General features: G+C 40.8%; 1 protein-coding gene across 2 annotated transcripts in view; it reads left to right on the top strand.

Annotated features, from left to right (window-relative positions):
* LOC133124270 (collagen alpha-2(VI) chain-like) overlaps nt 1-25894 on the top strand; it is a 32675-nt gene that overhangs the window by 5361 nt on the left and 1420 nt on the right. The window contains exons 2-28 of one of the 2 annotated variants that reach the window (XM_061235314.1): nt 1282-1391; nt 6057-6658; nt 7562-7582; nt 7851-7916; nt 8014-8067; nt 8278-8322; nt 8512-8538; nt 8735-8761; nt 8864-8908; nt 8997-9050; nt 9282-9344; nt 9503-9565; nt 11912-11965; nt 12398-12433; nt 12544-12606; nt 13349-13411; nt 13779-13841; nt 15123-15185; nt 16701-16751; nt 16937-17035; nt 17151-17213; nt 17400-17435; nt 17522-17567; nt 17698-17850; nt 19348-19803; nt 20674-20712; nt 24391-25878. In XM_061235314.1, coding sequence (XP_061091298.1) covers nt 1301-1391; nt 6057-6658; nt 7562-7582; nt 7851-7916; nt 8014-8067; nt 8278-8322; nt 8512-8538; nt 8735-8761; nt 8864-8908; nt 8997-9050; nt 9282-9344; nt 9503-9565; nt 11912-11965; nt 12398-12433; nt 12544-12606; nt 13349-13411; nt 13779-13841; nt 15123-15185; nt 16701-16751; nt 16937-17035; nt 17151-17213; nt 17400-17435; nt 17522-17567; nt 17698-17850; nt 19348-19803; nt 20674-20712; nt 24391-24686 — 2739 coding nt within the window. In that variant the 5' untranslated portion in view covers nt 1282-1300 and the 3' untranslated portion in view covers nt 24687-25878. Of the gene's footprint in view, nt 1-1281; nt 1392-6056; nt 6659-7561; nt 7583-7850; nt 7917-8013; nt 8068-8277; nt 8323-8511; nt 8539-8734; nt 8762-8863; nt 8909-8996; nt 9051-9281; nt 9345-9502; nt 9566-11911; nt 11966-12397; nt 12434-12543; nt 12607-13348; nt 13412-13778; nt 13842-15122; nt 15186-16700; nt 16752-16936; nt 17036-17150; nt 17214-17399; nt 17436-17521; nt 17568-17697; nt 17851-19347; nt 19804-20673; nt 20713-24390; nt 25879-25894 lie in introns of those variants that run through there. The other variant, XM_061235313.1, reaches the window with a different exon arrangement.

The following is a 25894-nucleotide window of genomic DNA, read 5'->3' as shown; positions in this document are numbered from 1 at the left end:
GGGCTATAATTTTCATCTCAGATTATGAATGTGTCCTTAATTTCTTAAATGAGAAATTAATTGTTTTTAGAATTATTCCTTTGGTCTTAGGGCCGTGCATGTCTAATGCAATCCATTGATATGCCTTGTGTCAATCTTTGTCAGAGGAATTTAGCTAAAAACTTATTTCAGGGCTTTACTTGTGATTCAGTAAAGATATATAACTTTGAATAACAAACTATTTATTTCTATTTTATTTGGTTCACATGTATTTTATTTTGATTTTTGATTTTTGATCATTCCTGTAAAGTGGCGATTTTTATTAAACATTATCATATTTATGCATTGACAGTTCTCAAGAGGCTTTGCAAAAAATACTATTTAAATGTAGTTTTACGTTGTTCTGTGCTATATTTTTTAAATGTCTTGGCAACTTATACAGAAAAATAGAAGTTTAACTGAAATAGCGTTATCATACAATTTGAATTTGGGTGTAAAATGACCCCGTTCTGAGATATTCATGTCTGATGCATTCCTGTGTTGACACACTTCTACTGTGGAAGTAGCATTGATTGCTTTTGGAATAGTTTATCACGGAATCATTTGATCGCTGTTGCTCTCCAGGCAATTGTATGAATTCACTGTATTGGTACAGTTATAGTGTATTTGGATTGGCCAGCAGCTGTACCATCATGTACCCTGCTCCTGCTCAATGATTGAATCTAAGCAGTTGTGGTAGTATTTGGTAGGACAGGAGATCAACAGGGGAAACCAATTTACTGTATCTGGGAGGCCACTAGAGGGCAGTAGAATGACTGTACTGTGATTTGAATGTTATCAGATGTTGTTTTCTATCCTGACTCACTTGTCATATCAGTTATCAAAAAGAATATGGGATCCCCTGGGGTCCTAGTATAATTCCCTGTCACCAAACTTTCTCCCAGTTTAATTGGATAAAATAATTCCTTTCCTCTCCACCTCATCTGATATTGGATTGGCATATTGCTGTCCAGGGATAGCATGATGCTTGTGATTTGAACCAATGGGCAGCCTGTAGCGTAGTGGTTAAGGTACATGACTGGTACCTGCAAGGCCGGTGGTTTGATCCCCGGTGTGGCCACAATACAAAATCTGCACACCCATTGGGCCCTTGAGCAAGGCCCTTAACCGTGCATTGCTCCAGGGGAGGATTGTCTCCTGCTTAGTCTAATCAACTGTATGTCGCTCTGGATAAGAGCGTCTGCCAAATGCCATTAATGTAATGTAATGCTTGTATATTCTTTGGTTATTGTCTTTCTTCAGGCCCAGGGAGGAATCAGCAATGCTGTGGAAGGTGCTGTTTCTGTCCCTCCTGCAGGGACTGCTCATTCATGGCCAACTTTATGGACCTCGACCCTTGCCACCATGCAGCAGTGAGTATTCAGCAGTTGGTGTCCCAGTTACACATGTAACATGGTTAGCTCAGCTAGTTCGCTAGTAAGCACGGATCGTGCAGTGAAAAGCGAAGGCTGGTAGCAGATTACCTCGACAACACTCCCCGATGACGTAACCCTCAAATTCAAAAGAACGTTGTTGCCCTTGGCTAGGGGCGAGTTCGTCTTTAGCTGACTGGTAACGCGTTCGTTCAACAAATAATTTGGACAAGTGAGAGGCCGGGGTTCAAATCCCACCTCGGACTCAGGCAAATTTCTCACCTGTTACACACAACAATGAATTCATTTAACAAAGTGAATGGAAAAATATGTAATATTACACTACAGGTTTGACCAGTCAAGGTGAATAGATAAACCTGGGACATTATTGCACCACAGCGCTCAGAGTAGTCTCCATGAATAAACCAGGGACTTTATTGTACCACACAGCTCAGGTCAGTGTGAGTCAGTGGTTCCCAGACTCAGTCCTGGGCCCCCCATGTCCATGCAGATTTTTGTTGCAACCATAATTGCAATCCCAGAATTTTGCCTGAATAGATCATATTGCTTTTTCTTAATTGGATGCTTGTTTAGAGGGATTATTTGCCCTCTGAAGTTACATTATGTCAGGACTAGCTATGCATGCCATGAAGAATAAAAGTTCCATCTTCATATTGTGTTATATTGCAAACATTTTCATAAGAGGTACATTTTTACATAAGTGTCTTATATTTGATGAATTAAAACAATGCTTCTTTTATGTAATTGTGAATACAGCAGTTTCATTCTTCATGTCATGTATAGCATGGTGACATGCAGTTCAAGATAAAATTAATGTTGTTTGATAACAACATCTAAACATCAAAAATGTCTCATTAAGAAAAATGAATGACATTAGAATTCTGACATTGCAGTTGTAGTTGGAACAACATAGGTTACCCAGGTTCTATGAATAAAGGTCAACATGCTACCTTATGGGTCAAGCCTCGCAGAGGTTGAGCTGTTAGGAGACAGAATATCAAATTAACCCCCCTCACCTGCATGGAATCATACCTGACAATACAGGTGTGAGTCCACCTGCCCATTCACTATTTCGCTGATTGAAATCAGGAGGGGGCGTAAATTCATCAAGAGGGGAATGTAGAGGGAGTCCACGACTACCATTTCTTGGGAAACAAAATAACTAATTCCCTGAACTTGGGGAAAATCCACACATGTGAAGGGCAAAATACTATAGCCACCGGGTGACGCCCACAAAAAAAGGTGCTATTGAGACTAATCAAGGGGGCTCTGCTGCTTGCAGAGCAGGGACTGCCACAGATGATGCCACATTCAGGCGACAGAACCTGGTAAAGGTCAGTGCTGCACAAACTTCCTCCAAGGAAGCATCTCTGAACAGCGATCTCTGGTCGAGTGGGCCACCCCTCCTGTGGGAGGGGGCAGCACAGCACAGCTGTAGGCCAATACTATCGCACTGATCACCCAGTGAGCTAGCTACTGCTTAGACACAGCCTGGCCTAGCAGTGTCCGGACTGGACAGACTAGGTGCAACTAAGCCACCTCTGGCGACTCGAGAGGAGGGGAATGAAAGGGGTCCAGAACCTTCGGCTGGAATGTCGGGCTATTAAGGACAGAGATAGCTGAGCCTTTACCTCCTAACCTCAAATATTCTGGGTATAGCTCACACACCTTTTTGAGAGAATAGCCAGAAGAAAAGCTGATTTTAGCAAGAGGAGCCCCAGACCGGCTAAGGGCTTAAAGGGCGCTCAGTAAAGGCATTGAAGCCAGGCATGACCACCCATACAAATCTTTGGCAGGCACAGCCTCTGTGCCCCTCTAAGAAACCAGCTGACAAGTGGCTGAGAGCCTACCGTCAGGCCATTGACAAGCTCGTGGCTAGATATAGCTGCCATATATACCCACAGGGTTGAGTCCGATAGACCACTCTTCAGGAGGTACTGAAGGAAGGACAGAACCAAGGTGCCACACGAAACAGAGTCTTCACCCCTGGATTGGCACCAACAGCAGAGCCTGCTCCAGAGACCAACATACAACACCCTAGTAAAGGTGGCAGTGGCTGCCTGTAGAGCTGCCATTACCCCTAGGCCAAGATCACTGGATGGCATCCGTCCAGTGGCCAAACATGCAGTCTGAATAACTCTGGGTTTGGATGCCTCAGCAGTCCCCATGCCTGAGACTGCTTGTCTGGTCTGGCTGGGAGACGCCAGGGGAATCCCTTCAACATCACTACCAGCTCCACCATCCAGGACTGATGGGGCTTGTTCAAGGTCAAACCCAGCTTGTGGAAATAGGCCAGCACAGCCTCTGTATCGCCCCTGGCCCACTGTTCTGTACATAGCAACCAATCGTCCAGCTAGTACCTCACGCTGGAGTGGAGCAAGTGCCACATTCATAGATTTTGTAAAGGTACGGGGAGCCAGGGATAGGCTAAAAGAGAGAACCTTGTGCTTGTACGCATTGCCTTGAAAATAAAAATGTGCTCCCTGTGAACAGGAATGTGAACCAGTCCCCACGTCTTATGGACAAAAAGAGGCATGACAGGGAAAGAACCAGAGAAGCCAGATGTTTCAGACGATGGTTGAACCTTTTCGGAAATCTCGTCCCTCTTTACTATCAGGAAATAGGTTGAATAAAACCCCCATCTTATTGCCTCCAATGGCAGTAGTGTTATTGCTCCTTTTCCCAATAATACTGAAAGAGTATTGAAAGCTGAAAGAGTATTGGAGCTCTGCCTCGTCCCTCAGAATGGTAGGAACAATACCCCGGGGAGGCTTGGTTTTGAATTGAAGCCTGCTGAGCACCCAAGGAGACCAGGTACTCTGGCGTGTATATCAAGTGTTTATATCCGCCCCATGGAGCATTATATCCACTACCAGAATCCCCGCTACTGCCTAACTGGGAGCAGTGGAGGACAAATCCTGAAGCAAACCCTCCAAATCCTCCAGCAAGAGGGATTTGGTGCAGGCAAGCCTCACTACCTTAGCAGAGGCCTTTTAGGCCTTACGCAGCCGATAACCAGTCACCCTGCAATGCTTGTTGGGGTGGCTCACATCGTGACCAGTTTTCGTTGTTGCTCCAACCAGCATAGCAAAGGTGGGCCTGACCAGAGGAGCTGTGGCAACTCCATAGCCTTTGCTTCCATCCAGGTTGGCCAGCTGAGACCTTTGGAGGCTAGCTGCACTATATACAGTCAGCTCCAGCACACCATCAGCATGTTTGGCGGCAAAAGAGGAATGCATACAAGGAGAAGCACCCATACCTGCTGTCAAATATGGAGGTAGGTCATTGATGTTTAGGAGATGTTTTGCTTCCAGTGGTCTTTATGATCAATAGTGCAATAAATTCAACAAAGTAACAGGAAATCTGGCAGAAAAGCTTGTTGCCTCTGCTGAGACTTGGTTATAGGTAGATTGTCCAGCAGGACAATGACTCCAAACATACAGTACATCTCCAGACTTAAATCCCATCAAAAACCTGTTTGAATTGAAGAAGGGGATCCATAAGCACAAACCCAGGGATATAAATGATTCCGAAGGTTCTGCATGGAGGACTGGTCCAAGATACCTCCAAATGCATTCTCTGAACTTATCACAAATGATAAGAAAAGACTCAGTGTTGTCAGGCCAGGGTTTGTATTAAACCAGAGGTGCCAGTAATTGTGAATTGTGAACTGTGAAGACTTTGGTTTATTCCACTGAATCATTAACCCATTATGGACTAAGGCACCCTATAGAAAACAGTTGCTTTGTTTGTCAAATGCTAGCCCTATTAAAGAAAAATGAGAACCAATGTGAACCTCAAAGGGAGCTATCTTTTCCTGCACAAACAAAAATTATATTGAAGAGCATGCACAGTCTCACAAGCCACACCAGAAGGCAAAAAGAGAATGAGCTGGTGGACCCACATCTATATTTGTAAGGTATGGTTCCACACAGGTGGGGGGAGAGGTTAATTTGTTTCCTAACAGCTCAACCTTGGCGAGGCTTGACCCATGTAGGATAGAAGCATATCAATATATAGTTATATCATCCTTCTACACCTATATGGTAGCATGTTGACCAATATGACAGAACTAACCATTTGGTAGATAATGAAGAATTCAAAGACAGATCAAATGACAATGAGCCAAACCTGCATTGTGTTAATTGTGTTGTGTTTAAATGGAAAAAAGGATGGAAGAACTTGAACATGTGTTCAACAAACTAATTAGGAGTCTATTGAATCCCCTGAATTTGATCAGTTTAACCTTTTTCTGCAGTTGTTAGCAATATTACACAGTGTGAACATGGGCCTTTTATCTTAATGGCCTGCATAACTATTTCTGGCATAATGTGGCTTAGAAGGGTAAATAATCCCTCTATACATGAAAAACATCAATAAGAAAAATTTACAGGTTGTTAAAATTCTGGAATTGCAATCGCAAAAACCACCAACCACACGGGGGTCCCCAGGACAGAGTTTGAATACCACTGGGTCATTAACATTCCACAGCGCTCAGTCATGAATAAACCAGGTACATTACTACACCACATGCCTCATTCTTGCCTTTGAGAGAATGGCATTGCCCTCTGCTCAGGCAATTACAAACCCTTTTCTAACCAAAAAAGCTGACAATTTGCTCTTTTGCTTTTGCTTTCCCCCCAGAAAAGCCTGAGTGTCCAATTGACTTGTACTTTGTAATTGACACATCTGAGACAATTGCACTTCAGCAGTCCCCGCCTGGCAGCCTGGTTGACAGCATCGTGCAGTTCACAGAGCAGTTTGCCCTCAGGCTGCGCGAGGGAGATTTTAGGGGTAAAATCTCCTGGTCCCTGGGTGGTCTGCACTTCTCCCAGCGACAGGTGGTCTTCAGCAGGCTCAGCTCCAGGGACGAGTTCATCAAGGGCCTGAAAACAATCCGCTACCTGGGCAAGGGCACCTTCATTGACTGCGCCCTTACCAACATGACCCAAGAGATGATTCACTACACCAACAATCCCGAGGCCATCCGGTTTGCTGTTGTAATTACTGATGGCCACGTAACTGGGAACCCTTGTGGGGGAATCAAGGTGTCGGCTGAGCGGGCAAGGGACGAAGGGATAAAGGTGTTTGCGGTGGCAGCGACCAATAATTTATACGAGCCAGGGCTGAGGGAGATTGCCAACTCCCCAGCTGACCTCTACCGTGATGCCTTCATGGCTGTGGACCTGAGTGGAGCGTCACCGATGATCATGACCTCAACCATTGAGCGCATCATCAAAACCATGGTGAGAGTCTCTTGTGGCTATAAGTTGAGAGTCCATCAGTATTATGAGTCTGTATGAGTCTGTGTATTAGATTCCCTCAGGGATATGAGTCTGTGTGAGTCTCTGTATTAGATACCCTCAGGGATATCAGTCTGTGTGAGATTCCCTCAGGGATATCAGTCTGTGTGAGATTCCCTCAGGGATATCAGTCTGTGTGAGATTCCCTCAGGGATATGGGTTTGTATGAGTCTGTGTATTAGATTCCCTCAGGAATATGAGTTTGTGTGGGTCTGTGAGTCTGTGTGTGAGATTCCCTCAGGGATATGAGTTTGTATGAGTCTGTGTATAAGATTCCCCCAGGGATTTCAGTCTGTATAAGTCTGTGTATAAGATTCCCTCAGGAATATGAGTTTGTATGAGTCTGCGTATTAGATTCCCCCAGGGATTTCAGTCTGTATGAGTCTGTGTGTGAGATTCCCTTAGGGATATGAGTGTGTATACACATTAATATAGCATGCCTATTTATTTACAGTGGTCTTTATTATGGATATTTAAATGGACAATGGATATACAATGGATATGGCTAGAGATGTAACATCTATGTATGTGTGAAGTTCTCTAGAATGTTTTCAATATTTTATTTCATAATCATCTTGGTATTACTGATGCATTGTTGCATCTTACCTAAAAACCTGGTTTCTCTTGCCAGAATCTTCAAATCACTTAAATCTGTTAAAATACAATTGTGCCATGCATTTTCACAAATCCATGCCCCCAAATGACCCACACAACCTAGTTCCACCCTGTGTAAGTCTGCAACAACAGCACTTGAACAAGCCAGAGGTTATTTGCATCCTCAAACTGTATCTGTATTTAAATATACAGTATGTACAAAATGCTAACTTATTCATTTTCTCTCCACAGACCCATCTAGCCTATCAAGAGGTGAGAGGCTAGTTTCCATGGATATGTGGGTGGGTGGGGTGGGGGGGGGGGCTTAATCTCTGCTAAATAATGTTTGTATTGTTTTGGGTCTTTATGCCCATTGTATTATGTGCAAAGTCCACTTCAACCAGATGGACTGCACACAATAAAATGTCAACATGTTTTTTGAAATTATGCAACATCAGTGATACAGAAACAATTATGATATATTATTATTCTTGCCTGTCTGACACTAATTAACTCTCACATTCTCACCAATTGACTGCAGTGTTACAAGCTGACGTGTTTAGAAACCGTTGGTCCACCTGGCCCAAAAGGCCACAGGGGGCACAAGGTGAGTCATGGCTTTGAGAAAAAGAGCTTCTTCTTCTTACATATATTGAATGTAGCTGCAAGTGCTAGTACTAATTTTGTATGGATGTGACTTCCAGGGGGCAAAAGGTGACAACGGAGGTCCTGGCCCCAAAGGTGAACGTGGACGGCAGGTATGCCAAGAGCCAAGGACTCTTAAACACAAACTGTCTGCAATCATGTACAAATCACAGCATTATTTTCTGTTCTTAACTCTTAATTAATTTCTCACTCTTCTTGGTGAACTTTCAAGCATCAAATTAACACAAAATACTGTATTATTCTTTTGTCTATCTGAGACATTATAGTTAAGTAATAATTATTGCTCATGACTTGTTTTACAGGGAGATCCTGGAATTGAAGGTCCCATTGGTCATCCTGGTTCAAAAGTAAGTCTAATTTTCAGGTATACCAAGACCCCTGAACGTTGGTTTACAGTTTGTATGCTCCTCTGCTTCTGATGAACTGTTCTTTTATTTCATTGTTTTTGTTTCCCTCTTTCAGTGTTTGTATGTTTTATAATTTCACTGTTTCTGCAATTGTTCTCAAAGTAATTGCTTGTTTCTGTCTTAATTTAGGGTGAACCAGGCTTTAAAGGTGAAAAGGTAAGCAATATTTTGAACAACTTTAACAACGGTGAAATGGTTGCTAATTCCTGCTGCTAATATTCATTTGAAGCCGCAGATACGCACATAAAGGCATAGCTGTATGTGAGGAAAATTGTTGAATGCATGTTGTTTGAATTAATATGGTATTAGTATTCCAGATTTGTATTTTGACTCATCTACGTTTTATTAATAGGGTGAAATTGGATCTGAAGGAAAAAAGGTAATGTATTGTTGTTTGTAAATCAAAGCAAAATACATACAGTATATTGATGTTATGTTTTTGAATAACAGGAGGGTATCTATACATTTACTTTATCATTAGGGTGTGGCCGGGCTGGCAGGACGAAATGGAACTGATGGACAAAAGGTAACCCTGTTTCACATACAGACACAAGTCATAGCTTTTTGTCAAATACAGATGTATTTTGTTGACTATTTTCCTTGTTACATTTCAGGGTAAAATTGGACGTATCGGAGCTCCAGGCTGTAAAGGTGATCCGGGTGATAAGGTATGTAAAATACCCCAAAAATAGTGTAATTTTATGCTACAATAGTACATCTGATAGCAATAAAGTATACATAAAGTAAATACAGGTGGACAAGTAACAATGTTGTCCCTGTTCTCTATTCAGACTGCTGAAGTTCAATAGGGTGCAAGGCTGTATATAGTTACATATGACGCAAATGATATAAGGATCAGGAATATTATTCTCTTTCAATGTGGCTTTTCCCTTCCAAAGGGACCTGATGGCTATCCGGGAGATGTGGGTGAAGGAGCACTGCCTGGAAAACCTGGAGAGAAGGTAATTACTCAATTGCATTATATTCAGCAAATCTATCTAGGCATTGCCATGTCTGCAGTATTTATTTTTCGTGTCTTCTTATTGTGAATGATTCATTGCCTTATTCATACAATAAAGACACTTCCCCAATTATCAATATTACATTTGACCCATTTCAGGGAGATCCTGGTCGCCCTGGGAGATCTGGCCCCCCTGGCCCGCCTGGACAAGCTGGACCTAAGGTAACGAATCATATCGCAGGAACAAATGATGTGATGTCTTTCTTTCAGTCAAGTGAGCTAGAAGATTTGTTAATAACTGAAGAAACAGATTCTGTTCCAAGCAGATCCTACACAGCCACAGAGAAAACATTTTTAGAAAATGTGCAGTATTAGAATTGATTCACATAGGGTTGGACTGTTGTTTAATCCTAGAAAGGCATTTCCCAAAATCACAATTCTTAAGCCATCTTGTCAATACTTTAATGCAGTTGCACAGTCCAGTTCTTATCCAAATTTCTGCTAATATCCATGTGTTATCCAATATACAGTGGTAATGAAGCATATGCACACAACAGGAAGATAGCCTTGTCCATTTAGTGACCCCCTACCCCCATCCACTACCTCTTTTTATATCTACCTTATATTTATTGAAACTGTATCTTGATTTTAAATGACTCAGTTTTTAATGCACTGCCAATATTTATTACAACTGAACTATTTATTATGCTTCTTGTGCAGAATCTGTCTGTCTGTCTGTATTGTGTTATGCCTATTGTTGTGTGGTATGTGTGTAGTCCTGCTGCAAACAAATTGCCCGTTTGGGACAAAGAATGAACTGAACTGAACTGAACTGAACTGAACTGAACTGAACTGAACTATCCATTGATGTTATTTAACCTTAATTGCCCCCCACCCGATGAAATGGGGTGGGTGAGGACTATGGTTCGTATGTGTCTGCCACACGGGAGCAGCAAAGCTATTACTTGCCACAGTTCGGTTTGGTCTACTGCTAGGAACTATTCTCAATACAGATCTAGGATGATCTAATGGTAAATCATTTATTTCATGTTCATATATTAATTTATTTAGTTAAATGGCTGGATTACGCACGATTCCAGAAGGCTACACGGTTTTTGCTTGCCTTCATCGCTTGCTTATAAAGGATAATGTTTGTACAGTAACTTAACTAGCTTACTTCTTGTATTAATTCGATATCAAAATAGTTATTTCATAAATATACACGTTTTATGAAGTGAGATGTATACTACTGTGCACGGTCAAGATATAACCAGGTAATTTATAGATTAACGGTATATGATCGTTCCTGAATTAACAAAGTTGCTTGTGAACAAAATTCCATAACGCTCAACGTAGGCTTAGCTTAGGATATAACATTAGCCACTACAATATAAAATGTTTTATCATACAATGTTTCTGGCAAAACAAAGCATCATCTTAATTGGCAAGTCAAACTGTTTTAGAAAAACATACGCAATTCAGCTGATTTCTAGCTAACTCTTTGTTAAATATTATAAAAGCACTAAACCTGTACCCTTCATTGTGAACTACTGTATAGGCTAATGAATACATGGGCATGCATTTAGAATTTGTACTTTGGTTCTTGGTTACTGTCGAGAGGAATTCCAGCGACAAACACCATCAAACCACAACAATGTTTATCCCTCCCCCTTCTCTGTCAACACACTGATGTTGAATCCCATTGACTTGTTTTAAATCACTTAATATAAGAACTGTGTTCCAAAAAATAATGAGTCCAGGCATTTTACTCATATTGTTACCAAGCATAAACTGACGCTGGAAAAGTTGTAATTTATCCAAAGACACCGAAAATACAAGCACGCCTACAAATCGCCTACATTTTCTACGCTTCACGTGCGTCACACTGCATCTCCAAAGCCAATCTGAGCTTTGGGGACAGTGATCTCCTGGCAGGTAGTATAGTTTTCATTAATGCTTCATTAATGCAGAATTGTATGAAATATAACATAAACAATGCAGAGCCACCTCCCTGACAGAAAGCCCAGACTCATTTTTTATAAATTTTGAAATACAGTTTTTTATTTTTAAAAAGTCAATGGGACTTTTGATTGGGAACATTTCTTTATGATCCAGGGGGCATGGTTTTGACGTCAGACTTTGGTACTCTTTTGTACATTGTTGCATTGTAAATCGCTCTGGATAGGACACTCTGTTAAATAAAGGTAATGGGTAACGTCACCTGTGAATTAAACTACTAGCTTAGGGAGGCAGATATCTTCCTTTTTAGCGCTGTTCCACTTTTTCAGAACAGTGTCAGGCAAACTAATTGGTTAGTCTACCATTTATACCATTTACCATTTACCATTTACCATTAAAAGCTTAGCTTCACAGCTACTACTAATGTCAAGCAATTGTCCTCCAGCCAATGAGGTGGTGACAGTCCTAGCCAAGATAGCTGCAACAAAATGCAACACGTGTTAAAACAAACATGTGGAATGCAGAATGTACCTGTGCTACATCAATTACAGAAGCATTCAGAACATAATATCCTACAGTGTTAAACAATGACATGTTCCTGCATTTTAGGGGGAAAGAGGAGGTGCTGGGTCACCTGGAACACCTGGACAAAAGGGCCCCGCAGTAAGGAAGCATTTTACATTAATAGTTTTTTTGTGAATACAGAAGAACCTCTGAGATTTGAATACATTGGGAAATAATGAATTCAGCGCTCTCAAATGTTTGAGCTTATGTCAAAATACATAAGCTCAAACATTCAAACACTTTTGGAAGCATGTATGTATATTACTGTAGCCATTGTTATTTAATTAGCTTTTAGAACCATGGTTTTTATCCATAGAATCATATGCCATTCAGGTTACCAGTCCATAAGTTCATGTACACAGGGTTCTACCATAATAGCAATGATTGTTTACTCATATTCTATGAATAGTTAAAATATTACTTCACTCTACTTCTGAAATGAGAATATTACTCATATTCTAAGTGTTTAAATTAGACCACTGATTGTTTGCTTTCTTCATATTCCTATGTGTCTTCACTGCTTTCTTACAGGGTGAAAACGGAGGACCTGGACCAAAAGGCGAACCTGTATGACTATCTTTCAACATGAACTGAACATGACTTTTCTGACAATTTATTGGAGCTTGTTGATTTGTGTCAGTATGTTTGTCTTATGTAAAAGGCTTCTGTCTTCTTAGGGGAGACCAGGTAACTTTGGACCAAAGGGAAAGCAGGGGCCAAATGGTGCAAATGGAGATAAGGTAACCCATGGGTTCACAGATACAATTGAAAAGTATTTTATCTTTAAAGATTGTCCAACATACATTTTATTAAATTAATCTATATTCACGGATATACACTGCTAAATATAATCTGTAAAGATAATCAAACCTTACCTTACCTGCACAAATCATAGCATAATGATTTGATGTGTTTGATCTGCACTTCATTGTACGTTGCTCTGGATAAGAGCTAAATGCTTTGTAATGTAATGTAATGTAACATAATACTACATGTACTCTTTGAATTTAATTGGAAATTGTTACCCCAGATACGCTGTGTATGACACACTGACTTGCGTGTGTGATGTACACAAATATAGGTACATGTGCAACACGGTGAACAAGTTTTTTGTCATTTCGAGACAGAAACAATTATACATGCTCTCATGTTTGAACAGCAATATATGATGTGTGCAGGTATACAGGAATGGCACACAGGCATTTACATGACACAGATGCACGCACTGTAAAAAAAACCATATTGCTTCAACAAAAAGTTAGTGTCTGTGCTAGCTTAATATTTTGAGAAGGCAAGTTGTTTACAGTAATCCTAGTACACAACTTGTCATCTCAAGTTCACTTAACTTAAAATTTTAAGGCAGTCCGGACACTAACTTTAAGTTCAAATGCCATTTTGTTTACAGTGGCTGGTATACAGGTATGATGCACATTGCTGAGAGAACCAGTTGACACTGATCACCCTGATGAATGTGTGTTATAGGGTGAAGCAGGGTCTGAGGGCCAGAGGGGACCTCCTGGTGTAGTTGGAGGTACAGGGGCCAAGGTAAGCAGTATACCACACAGTGTGTGGTCATGGTACAGTTATATTGAGTTGGTTAATGCAGTTAATTCAGCTCTGGGGAGATTTAAGGTAACCGCCACAAAGCCTTCCAGTATTACCACAATTCTACAATATTCTGTGAAAGAAGTGGCCAGCCAAACCATAGGAGTAATTGTTTTAATGATTCCAAACAAATTGGAAAGGAAAGGATGAATAAGTTCTGAACAACACTATCCTATTAGTAAATAATGTTTTTTAAGCTTTTTTATAATGTATAGAATAGTGAGAGCGTTGAAGTTTCTTTATAATGGCTTGAGTGTTTTCTGTGTCACTGTGTAGAATTTCCTACATTGTTGCGTGCTGTTTGTAGGGAGACAACGGGCTGCCAGGACCACGTGGTCCTCCTGGAGTACCGGGGGAGCCAGGGAAAAACGTAAGTATGATTTCATCTCTCATCTCTTGAGCTTGGATAACCCAAAGCTAATATACAATGAATGCATCTACCGAATAGTAATATTACAACAAGCATTTTAGCCAAGGACACAAAAAAGAGTCACGTTATAAAATACATCTCAGCAGGCAAAGTCTTGCTGTTGACGTGATTTCTCACTAAAATGTGTGATTTGGTGCCGTCTGTAACTGGTAGCCCCACAAGGCAGCACAAAATTAGCGGAAACTTCGCTCAGAATTAGTGTGGATTCAGTCGGCCATGTCTCATTACTCTCTGGCAACACCCGCTGGTCGATTAGGCAACTGCGGACTGCTGCTACAGTGTCTTCCTCCAACTCATGTCTGAGAAAGCTTGACTTGTGGACTGCCAGTCGAAAAAAGAAGCATCTGGTGACATCACATGCTTCGGGGGAGAGTAAATAATGTTCTGTATCTCAATAAAGTGTACTTTGCTCCCTTTATTGAGATATTGCAAATAAAAGTAGGAAGTGCTTGCAAATGAAAATGAGCGTTCATCAAAAGATTGAATGTCATCCTTGAGATTCGTTGGTCAAACCGCTTATACATAGACACCTTTTCATGCTGAAATCCGTTTGGATTACACAACCACCAACATTGGTTAATGTGCCATTCTTGTAACTATCTTGTACTTATGTACAAATTTTAAAACAAACAGCAGCAATCATAGCTGCATAACAACATGTGTTAACTACCCAGACAGCACTCTGAGAAAAGCAACATAGGGCCAACATGATGCTCTGTTGCTCTCTGTCTGTGGGAGGTAGTCGCAACGTAGTGTGGAGCCCATTGGTACCATGTCACAGCTATGTTGCTTACCACTGCTCCACTGTAGAATCAGATTTGTGTCAAATGTATCAAAACAAAACATTGTATCAAGTATCAAACAAAATAGATAGTTTGCACAGCCATAGAATATAAATGGCAGTAGTGTTGTTGGTTTCTCTTTTCATGTCTGCCCTGATGAAGGCCACTATTTGGCCGAAACATGTTGGCATTTTTTAGTGTTCAACTATGAACTAGCCTTTTATAATAAAGCTGTTTTTTACTTCATTGGAAGAGTGCCTTGGATCCACTTCTTTTGCTCTTTTAACTGGATGGTTTCCCCATGTTTTGGACCAAAGAGCACCTTCCATTATACTTTTGACTTGAACGCCGTAGCCCTCCTCCTCTTCTGTTTTTTCAGCTTTCAAGAGATTGAGCCTCTGGAATTTGAGACTAATACCTGTGTCATCCTGTCATACAGGGTTCTCGTGGAGACGCTGGTGATGCTGGACAAAGAGGGGAACCTGGCCCACCTGGGCCCCAGGTAAGATGAGCTAAAGGACCCTTAAACCTGATCGACGGAGGCAAATGAGTTAATAATGCCTATAGCCTGAAGAGTAAAACAGTGTAGGGTCCTTCGCACAGGGCACCAAATTATGTAGGGTCCTCGCACGGGCTGCCAAATAACGTAGGGATTTTACTCTCTACGAAACCGGAGCGCCAATTAATGTTATGTAGCAGTATAACTGCAAAAGTAATCAGTCTCATAAAATTACTGTCATCAGAAATATCTAACCACAAATGTAGTATTTTAATTAATAATTAAAATAACCAATATTAATGATTAAACATACCGATAACTTGAAGGTTGGAAGTTCTTTGAAAGACTGCTTTAACTCGGCTCTCCGGTCTATGTGACGCCAAAACAGACACCGGGTTTAATAAAATATATTTATTAAACAAACGTACAAAAACATAACAGATAAACTAACGGGAAGTTAGTAGGGGAAGTTAGTAGGGTGTGTGTGTGTGTGTGTGTGTGTGGTGTCCCTTGGACAAAGGAAAGGTAAATTGGGCGTGTCAGTGATAGAGTTAGCTGTGAGAAGAGACTACTTGCGTAGTTTTACTCTAATTACATACACGAAAGACGGTGAATCAATTCAGGTATATATATATGGCTAACCAAAATACATTCAAACAGTAAGACGGCAAATATAGAACACAGATTCACAATATCAGTCAAGACTAAACTAAACACTGGCTATGCCTGAATGTTTGTTCTCTTACTGAGTCCATACGCATTGGATCCAAAAGACGTGCTGTCCTTATAGGAGCCGCGATGGTGCTGTGAATGCGTGTCCTGGAGAGGTGCGCAAAGCTGGGGCGTTCCCGTCTCAAAGTTCATTGATGTTGTTCCTTGGTGAACTTTGCAGGGGTAAACTGATGTAGCGCTCCGAGTACACCAGTTTCCCCTCGCTATAGGCCACAAAGTCTCGGAGTCTCGGAGCAGATGAGCTGAAGCAAATGGCCAAAAAGGGTGCATCGAGGAAGGGTGGAAGAAGAGAAAGAAGAAGAGGAAAAAGAGAGAGATCCCGAGAACATGTCTTGCTCTTATACGGGAAAGTTTATTGCTCCCGCCATTATGGGATTGGCTGAACCAAGATAGACGTCATGCTGGGTGGACGTTGCGGAATTGTCCTGTGGGATCGTGGGAGTTGTGGTTCCTACAACAGCGTGTGGCCTACTGGCTAAGGTGCATGACTGGGACCCGGAAAGTTGATGGTTCAAGCTCCGGTGTTCCCACGATAAGATCCGCACCGCTGTTGGGCCCCTGAGGATGGTCCTTAACCCCACATTGCTTCAGGGGGATTTGTCCCCTGCTTAGTCTAATCAACCATAAGTTGCTTTGGATAAAAGTGTTAGCTAAATAACAAATTATTATTATTATCAATCAGGGGAAAAGTGCTTTTTGAAACATAGAAATGTTCCTCTGCCAGTTATGTCATGTCAGCTAAACCTGGAATATATTGATTATTGAGTAATGTTGTATTTCTCTAAGGGTGATAAAGGAAGAAGTGGATTCAGCTATCCAGGACCAAGAGGACCCACGGTACAGTAATATGCCTTACTAAGATTTCTAATGAAGTCAGGACCTTGGTATGCTGATTATCTGAACCATGTAGCAGATGAGACATATGTAGGTCTTTATCAAAAGAGAGATAGCAAGGACTGTATCTCTGCAGCTTTGACAGATCTTTGTGTCTGGATGTCTGACTCCTATGTCGGTCCCTGTAGGGAGACCGGGGGGGTAAAGGGATTCCTGGACCACGAGGTAGCAGGGGTGACTGTGGGCAGAAAGGAGACCCTGGCCTCAAAGGAGTTTCTGGCGAACCAGTGAGTGACTACACCACACTCAGAGAAAATCAAAACAACCATAAATCCAAGAATTAATGAAATATGTCAGTGATTTAGAGAGTAGATGTGAGTCTGCCCTGTTTCTGTGTTTCAGGGTGAGCCGGGACCTGCAGGTGAGCCTGGACTAAGAGGCCCCAGAGGAGATCCAGCAGGAGAGGTGAGTACCACAGATAAACCAAACAAAGAACAGGAGTCTATTGACATTACATTTCAGACATATTCTAATTGCTAAACATACAGTACAACAAAGCATATCATAGTACTGTGCCATGCATTTCATATAAAGTGCCCTGAGCAGGTTGAAAACACAACCTCTCTTTTATTAGTGCCTGGTCTTTTTCAGGGTGGTCCTGGACCAGAAGGTGACCCTGGCCTCACTGTAAGTTAAGCCCCTAAGCGAAACCATAGTAACATCAAAGTTTTTAAACATATCATGGTAATCAGATGCAAATGACCTTTTTTTAGGAATGTGATGTGATGAACTACATCAGAGAAACATGTGGTTGCTGCGGTGAGTGCCAAATATTGTTCAACAAACATTCATGTTTAAAAAGAGTAGCTATTATAGTGTGCATGGTAAGTGGTAATATTTTTGAAACTACTCATTCTAAGCTGAGTAATATTGCTGTTTCTCCTCTCAGACTGTGAGAAGCGCTGTGGCGCTTTGGACATCGTCTTTGTGATTGACAGCTCTGAGAGTGTGGGTCTGACAAACTTCACTCTGGAGAAGAACTTCATCATCAGCACCATCAACCGGATGGGCTCCATGGCAAAGGACCCCAGTTCTGAAACAGGTTAACATTTACATTTACATTTTAGTCATTTGGCAGACGCTTTTAATCCAAAGCGATTTACAAGTGCATAGGTTCTTCCACAAGTCAAAGCATCCGTAACTAGGAAAATACACATGAAATGCTCTTCTAAACATACAGTCATCATAAGTGCAATTTTTTTTTTTTTTTGGGGGTTAGACAAGGAGGATAGGGATATCAGAAAGGGGGGCGGGGGAAATCAGGAGGGAGGACTAAGGTAGAGTTTGAAATGGTGTGTTTTGGTGACATGAGCCGACCTGGGCTGACTGGTGATCAGGCGGGCTGCAGCATTCTGGACCAGCTGGAGGGGCTTGATGCAACACGCTGGGAGACCGGCTAGGAGGGAGTTGCAGTAATCCAGGCGGGAAATGACGAGCGCCTGGACTAGGAGCTGGGTGGCTTTCTCCGTCAGGAGATGACGGATACGGCGTATATTGCACAGAAAGAACCTGCGGGTTCTGGCAGTGGAGGATACTTGTGGAGCCAGGGTGAGGCAGTTATCAAGAGTCACCCCAAGATTCTTTGCTGTACGGGAGGAGGAAACTACAAAGTCCTCAACAGTTCTCTCCACGCAGAGATATCAGCCAAGCAGGCAGAGATCTGTGTGGTGACTTGGGTATCGGGGGGGGAAGGAAATAAACAGTTGGGTGTCATCGGCGTAAGAGTGATAAGAAAAGCAATGGGAAGAGATAACAGAACCAAGAGACATGGTGTATAACGAGAAGAGGAGAGGACCAAGAACTGAGCCCTGCTGGACTCCAGTTTGTAGGGGGTGAGGGTCAGAGACTGAGCCCCTCCAAGTCACCTGGTAGGAGCGACCAGAGAGGTAGGAGGAAAACCAAGCGAGTGCAGACCCTGTGACACCCATCCCAGACAGCGATGAGAGCAGAATCTCATGGTTGACTGTATCGAAGGTGGCCGACAGGTCGAGGAAGATGAGGACAGAGGAGAGGGACATATACACTCAGTGACCACTTTATTAGGTAGACCTGTACACCAGCTTGTCAATGCAATTAACATATTTAATCAGCCAATCATGTGGTAGCAACTAAATGCATAAATGCATGCAGACATGGTCAAGAGGTTCTAAGTGAGTTCTAAATGTGATCTAAGTGAGTTTGACCGTGGAATGATTGTTGGTGTCAGACAGGGTTGTTTGAGCATCTCAGAAACTGCTGATCTCCTGGGATTTTCACTCACAACATTCTCTAGAGTTTGTAGAGAATGGTTTGAAAAACAGGAGGAGAAGGGCCAGACTGGTCGAAGTTGACAGGAAGTAACCGTGTATTACAACAGTGATATGTATAAGAGCATCTCTTACAACACACAACGCATGAAACCACTAATTGGGAAAAAGTTATAGTATGTCTACTATATATTAGAGTTTATGTACTGTAGCATCCAGTATGTAAAGAGTCTGTTTTACATAGAGTATGTATTCGGTTGTATATTAAGTACATATATATGTACTCCTGGCAGGTACACGTGTGGGTGTGGTGCAGTACAGTCACAGCGGAACCTTCCAGGCCATCAGGCTCAACGACTCAAGGATCGACTCTCTGGCTGCCTTCAAAGACGCTGTGAAGAAACTGGAGTGGATCGCAGGAGGAACCTGGACCCCATCTGCTCTGAAGTTTGCCTATGACAACCTCATCCGGGACAGCCGTCGCTCCAAGTCTAAAGTGACCGTGGTGGTAATCACAGACGGTCGCTTCGACCCACGCGACGACGACAAATTGCTCACGTACCTCTGCAACGACGACTCCATCGACGTAAGCGCAATCGGCATCGGCGACATGCTGCAACAGGAGAGCGAGAGGGAGAGCCTCAATTCCATCGTCTGCCAGAAGGACGACCGCGTCTTGCCCATGCGTCGCTTCGCCGATCTGGTGGCCGAGGAGTTTATTGACAAGATCGAGCACGTGCTCTGCCCTGGTGAGCTGTTGTCTAAGGGAGAGGCCTTTGAACTGGGGCTAACAAAACTCTCTGCTCTCTACCATTTCAGTGGAGGGGAAGTGATTTTTACTCTGCCAACTTAATCAGTTGCACACAGCACTTCTCTCTGGATATTTTAAAGTAAAAATGTTATTCCTGAAAAAATCTCAGTTGAGACAATTTGGGAAACCTGGCTAATTGCTTAAATATATTCAAATTATAAAAGGGTTGTAGGCATTGAGTAAAGTGTTATAGTGACAGATATATTCTGAATAGACTAATCTACTATTCATGCTAATTAATTCAACAAGATCTAGAGGTAGCCAGTCAGACTCAAGTCCAGTGGAGTCACTGAATATATTTTGTTTGTTGGCTCAGTACTTAACTTTCTTAAAGGTAAAATAGGTAATTTCTAACAGTCAAGAGAGGAATTGCAGCAACAAACACACTCAAACCACAACACTGTTTATCCCTCCCCTTCTCTGTGAACACGCTGACGTTGAAACACCATTGACTGTGGCAATTAGAACCAATTTTGAGTGAGCTTGAATTATTGTACAGCTACAATGTTTTGGTGCCGGCCTGTCAACTCAATTTTGAAACCAAAATTTAAGGACTATAACACAGGCAGAGGGTGAGTCAAAATGTCAGTGAGCTTTTTTCAATGATAGGAAGGGATTTACAATGGTAACAATGTTTTAACACAAAAATCTTACCTATTGTACCTTTAATCATACTGATAGCAGCAATGGATAATTTGTTAACTAACTAGTCAATGATTTCTGGGATGAAATAAGGCATAGAACAATACTACTGATAGTTATGCTGACTGAATAAATGTCATTACAATATTTCTTTCTTATATTCTAGACCCTGTGATAGTGTGTCCTGACCTCCCTTGCAAGACCGGTAAGACTTAATGTGTTGATGGAATTCATGCATTCACACATTAATTTGAAAGTGGTTTGTATGACTCACTGTGCATTATAATATGGATGCACATAGTTAACACGATAGCAGGCTAGCTATGTTAACTCAAAAAAGCATCAAAAAGCATTATTTCTATTCACTTTAAAATTGATGGTATTGATTCATTTGAAAATAAGATGCTAATGGAAAAAAAAGGCCCGGAAAGAAATTCAAGATTTAGTGATTGTGTGTAAAACGGTAAATACTAGATAGTAAAATAATTTTACAGTGTTTCCAGAAAGGTATCTCTGGTTCACCCCATTCAAGAAAATACGTACAGTATAATGTTGGTTCTTTCACTATTTTCAGGCTTATGCTCAAAATTCAGTATCTCCAAACATTGCAATCACTGGAAAAATCACAGATCATTCCATCCAAGTGAATGTGATCTGATACAGCTTTGATTGGTTGGGGAAATGTGACTGCATTGCAGTGCATTCTTAATGTATGGCTGTTAGGCTTCACATAAAGCCAGAAGCCAGCTTATGCCAACATACAAGTACAGACTACTTGAGAATTCTTATGACATCCCCATTACATTAAGTTTTCATACTGAACCAAGCTTTATTCACCTCTCCATAAGGTATTCAAATATGTAGTTTAAAAAGAAGAATAGCCTAAATAAGAACTTGGTTGTACCTGGGAGTAAACTGGAGGTGTGAGTATTCTATTATTATGAAAATATCAGATTATGTGGGACATATAAATATGGTGAACTGCGGATTGTGACAATGTTTTCAATAATTTAATCATGGACCATAGTGCTGTTTGCCATCTAACAGTAATTGTGGTTGTGGTAGTGAAACAGGGAGTATCTGTGGCTTTCCTTACAGGCAATTAGGCTTTCTTTGAATCTAACTCACTAACAGTGTCATTATTATTTAGGTAGTGTTACAAGTTTAGTCATACATAAACAATCAAATGATTTACATATTCAGTAATTTCCCTGAATATATCAGCCATACCATCTTAGTCTGTCTTACGTCTAAATACTATAAATTAATTGTTAATGGAAAATATGTTTAGAAAATTAAATGGTTTGAAATTATATATATATAATATCTTTAAGTTATCTTTAAACTCCAATGATGTTGTACCTTCATCAAAAGTTTGTGCTACATAGCAATATGGAGGTTGCCTTACAAGAAAATTATTATAGTCTGAATTGCAAGATCATCTGCATCATAAGCATTTTTGGTTGCATGGCGTTCTGAATAAAGCTTATTCGTTACTGAGCCATGAATCACTGACAGTTCATAAAATCTTTAAAATATAATAAATTGGTGTACCTTTGTATTATGCTGAACAAAAAACATCTGATGTGAGTTATGGTAGATTGCAGCAATCTCTTTACAAGACTGCAGTCATGGCCTGGGATTAGGAACGAGCCAGGATTTAGTTACCAAAAATGGTATAATACAATTTATCTTACCAGCGTTCAGATCACATAAATTAATTAAACTAAATATAGGATGAAATATAAAAACCGGTTAATAATGTTCTCACGATGATGTCACAATGGCGGATAAACAAGGAAAGTGCAACAAAACTGTGAAAGTTGTCAGTAAACAAGCCCACACTGAACATTCAGTTCCTCTCTCTCCAACCATGCCATTCTTTCAATTTTATACATTTGCCTTTTTGTCAGGGTACAATAAGCAACTCCATTTCCATATACAGTAGCCTGAAGCAATACCGCGTTTGATAACCCTGCATCATTTACATTTTGTAACAGTCTGCTATATACAGAAAAAAGTATTTTTATATTTCTGTAGGCATATACAGTGGGGTCCAAAAGTCTGAGACCACATTGACAATCTGGGACTTATTTTTCATGCAATTGTGGAAATAACCCGAAGGTTTTAGGATTTTGACAAATTAAAGTTACTTCAAAGTTAGTAACTTGTAAGAACTACTTGAAGACCAAAGAAGAGCAAGGAGTGCTGCACAATCCACAATCACCTGACCTCGACCCCATTGAGTATTTATAGGGACACTTGAAGACTGACAAAAGCCAAGCATTCACTAACATCACAAGATGCCCTTTGGAACATTGTCAAATAATGCTGGGATAAACATGGATCATCTGGTTTTGCACAAATTTCATGCCAAATACCAAGAAATTCTGAAATTCATGTACATCTAATGAAAACATTTGTATTAAATTAGAAAATAATGCTAAATAGAAGCATTTTCACTAGTGGTCTCAGACTTTTGGACCCCTCTGTATGTACAAAAAGTGTTTGTCAACTATCATATGTTATTGATATTTTGGCTATTGAAAAGTTTGAAAGATTGACAGGCCAGGTAGCGATTACTGACAGTGGCAACAGTGACATAAATGTGTGTAAAGTATACTCTGCTGAGGGGACGTATAGTTTGTTGATGAGAAAAAATGTAGATTACTCCACGCTTGTACCTTTGTCAAAATGAGGATAATATGGAGGTTGTTTTTTTTTGTTCTCGCTAGCTATGAGTTAATTTGAGAACACTTGATGGGATAGAAGTTTCAATTAGTTGTTTTTAGAAAAATCATATTAGACAAATTGTCTGTGGGAAAATTACATCCTTCCTAGGTCCAACTTCTGGAATCACCCGGTTTCACCTGTCTGCTAGCCCAGGGAAGGGTTTTTGGGCAGAAATCCAAAACCCTTGATTTCCCCAAAGTGAAGTTTCCATTTACGGTGCCTAAGGGCATTACATTTAATGGATTGGACTGGGGTTGGGGTTGCCTGGGTTTTTGCAAGGAGAAAACTACTGGAACAAAATATGGCGTTATTAACCGGTTTACATACTCTTAATATAGCATTTTGTCTCCAGAACAGTGATTTCGTTTTTGTTTGAACTTACATTTTTGTTTATTGTTTTTGTCCCCTGAACCATTTCTAATCCCTGCGCCTGGCATTGCTTCCCTTTGTACTTTGACTAAGAGTAAGCATTATGGCATCTTGTATTGCATCACAAGCACAAACATCTGGATAAATATGCATACTGGTGAGCTGATCCACTGGGATGTGGCTCTGTTGAACAGAATATAAATACCAACATACATCAGAGAGGCAGTTTGCTGAGTAAAACCCAAAATGGAAAAACTTAGTAATTTGTTGTTTGACCTAACCGTTACCGTACACCAGAAATGTCTCTAAGAAAAGTACTGTCTCATAAAGAATAATATATAATATATAATAATCGGAAAGGCATAAAGGAGACGGTCTGTTCAAATTGCACAGAAAGTAATTTTTTGCATTCTCTGAATTTTCCATGAGATATATCTCCCCGTTCAAAAATCATAGTGGAAAGTTCTTCATTAGAGTGGCACATGGCCACAATTGGGCCTGATTAATGGTAATCATCAATCTTCGCATCCTCAAAGTAAAAGCAAATGTTTTTACTAAAAACATGACATCAGCACACTGTTCCTCAAACTGCTGCCTCATGTTTATCAGTTCTCTGTTCCACTAGCGCTACATTCTCACAGTATTTCTGGGTTGGCTTACACTGCACTGAGCTGCTGATTGATACAGCTGCAGGCTTACATGTAGTCAGCCTGCACTGCACTCAGTGGACAGAGCCGGTCGCTAGTAGACTTTAAACGACTTTTTTAACGCTCGCTTGCAGATGTGGAGGCCCCTTGGAATGGGTACCCCTTGTTTGAAGCCCTGGCAGAGGAGGGCATCAACACGCCTGTCCCCAGCTCTATCCCAGGCGTGTCAAACTTGCTCAACTCCCTGAAGGATGAGCAGCTCCCCGAAATCTACGGAAAGGCCGTAGCCACACTGGCCTACACCGCGCAGCGAGCCAAGTTTGCTATCGGACAGGAGAGGCAGCAGTGGACAGACCTATTCATTGACTCATTCAGAGTGGTGTACGGCGACATCATGGGGGATCCTAACAAGGCCCTGGGGTTGTGTTAGCCCCGCAAAGCCCTAGCTACGAATGAAAATGGCTCTTCTCTCAATCCGTGGTGAAGCGCACCAACATATCTCTGGAGCTTAACGTTTCAAATCTTTCAAGTGCTCTATACATTTAATGTAACCAAACAGGCTTGAAATCTCATAGTATCTCAATCTTTCAAAATAAAAACAGCCGTGTCTTTCAGAAGGAGCAATTATATTTCGCTTTCTAAGGCTTGCAGCACAGGTACTGGTTATTATACATGATACATTATATGATACATAGGCCGATAGTTCCCAGTGATTGGAGGGTTTCATAAATACTATGGGAATATAACATTGGGAATAGCATATTTCAACACCTAAATTCTGTACAGTGATTCTGATTCCAGTGAAAATGTAGCTGTGAATCAAAACTTTTTATTCGTGTATATTAGGTTTTGATATGCATGTGGTAAAAAGTTGCAAATAACCTCTTTTAAGCATAATATTCCATCATTTAAACAGTGGCTGGACTATGGAGCACTGGTTTGTCAAAGCCACACGGGAAAGTTTTGCTTTTTTGCACATACTTTTAATATCCTGAGGTGTCAATGTTTTATAGAAGAGAAGGAGCAGTAGAAAAAACTGGATCAATGCAGTGGATTTGGTCTCATGGGGTCAGTTTCCTTATGCTATTCTGTGAGTAGCTCTGGGTAACACGAGAGGATTTATTTTCATGTATAAAATATTCAGGTAGCACTTGAGAATTGCTCTTGGCGTATTATGTTTGTTGTAATGGATTCCTCCTAATAAATGACAGTTTCTGTTAAATTTTGGTCCAAAAAAAATTGCAATGATTTCCATGCATGTATGATTAGATTCTAAAGTGTTACAAAACATTATTTTTGTCATCTTGCACTTTAAGGGATTAATATATGAAAATCATCAAATCAGAGTAAATATGTCTTGCTGATTATGATAGATAATAAAATACTGAATGTGTGCTATCAAATGAGTTTGTAATTACAGACAAACAGTTAAGTTTGTGTTATTTTTAATGTCCATGACTGCAATAAGTATTTAGCCCCAGGGGATTTATCAAATTTATGAGGGAGGATTTGTATCATTTGATTTGGCTGTGTAAATAAATGTTGATGAATGATGAACCAATTTAATCCTTAAATCTCTTGTCTATTTAATGCCAGTACTTCAATAAATGTTGTGAAACTGATTGGTGTTACACTATG

Source organism: Conger conger, chromosome 3 (genome assembly GCF_963514075.1).
Source record: "Conger conger chromosome 3, fConCon1.1, whole genome shotgun sequence".
In the NCBI taxonomy this organism is placed as follows: domain Eukaryota; kingdom Metazoa; phylum Chordata; class Actinopteri; order Anguilliformes; family Congridae; genus Conger; species Conger conger.
The sequence above is the reverse complement of the archived record's forward strand: the minus strand, read 5'-3'. Positions and strand labels throughout refer to the sequence as shown.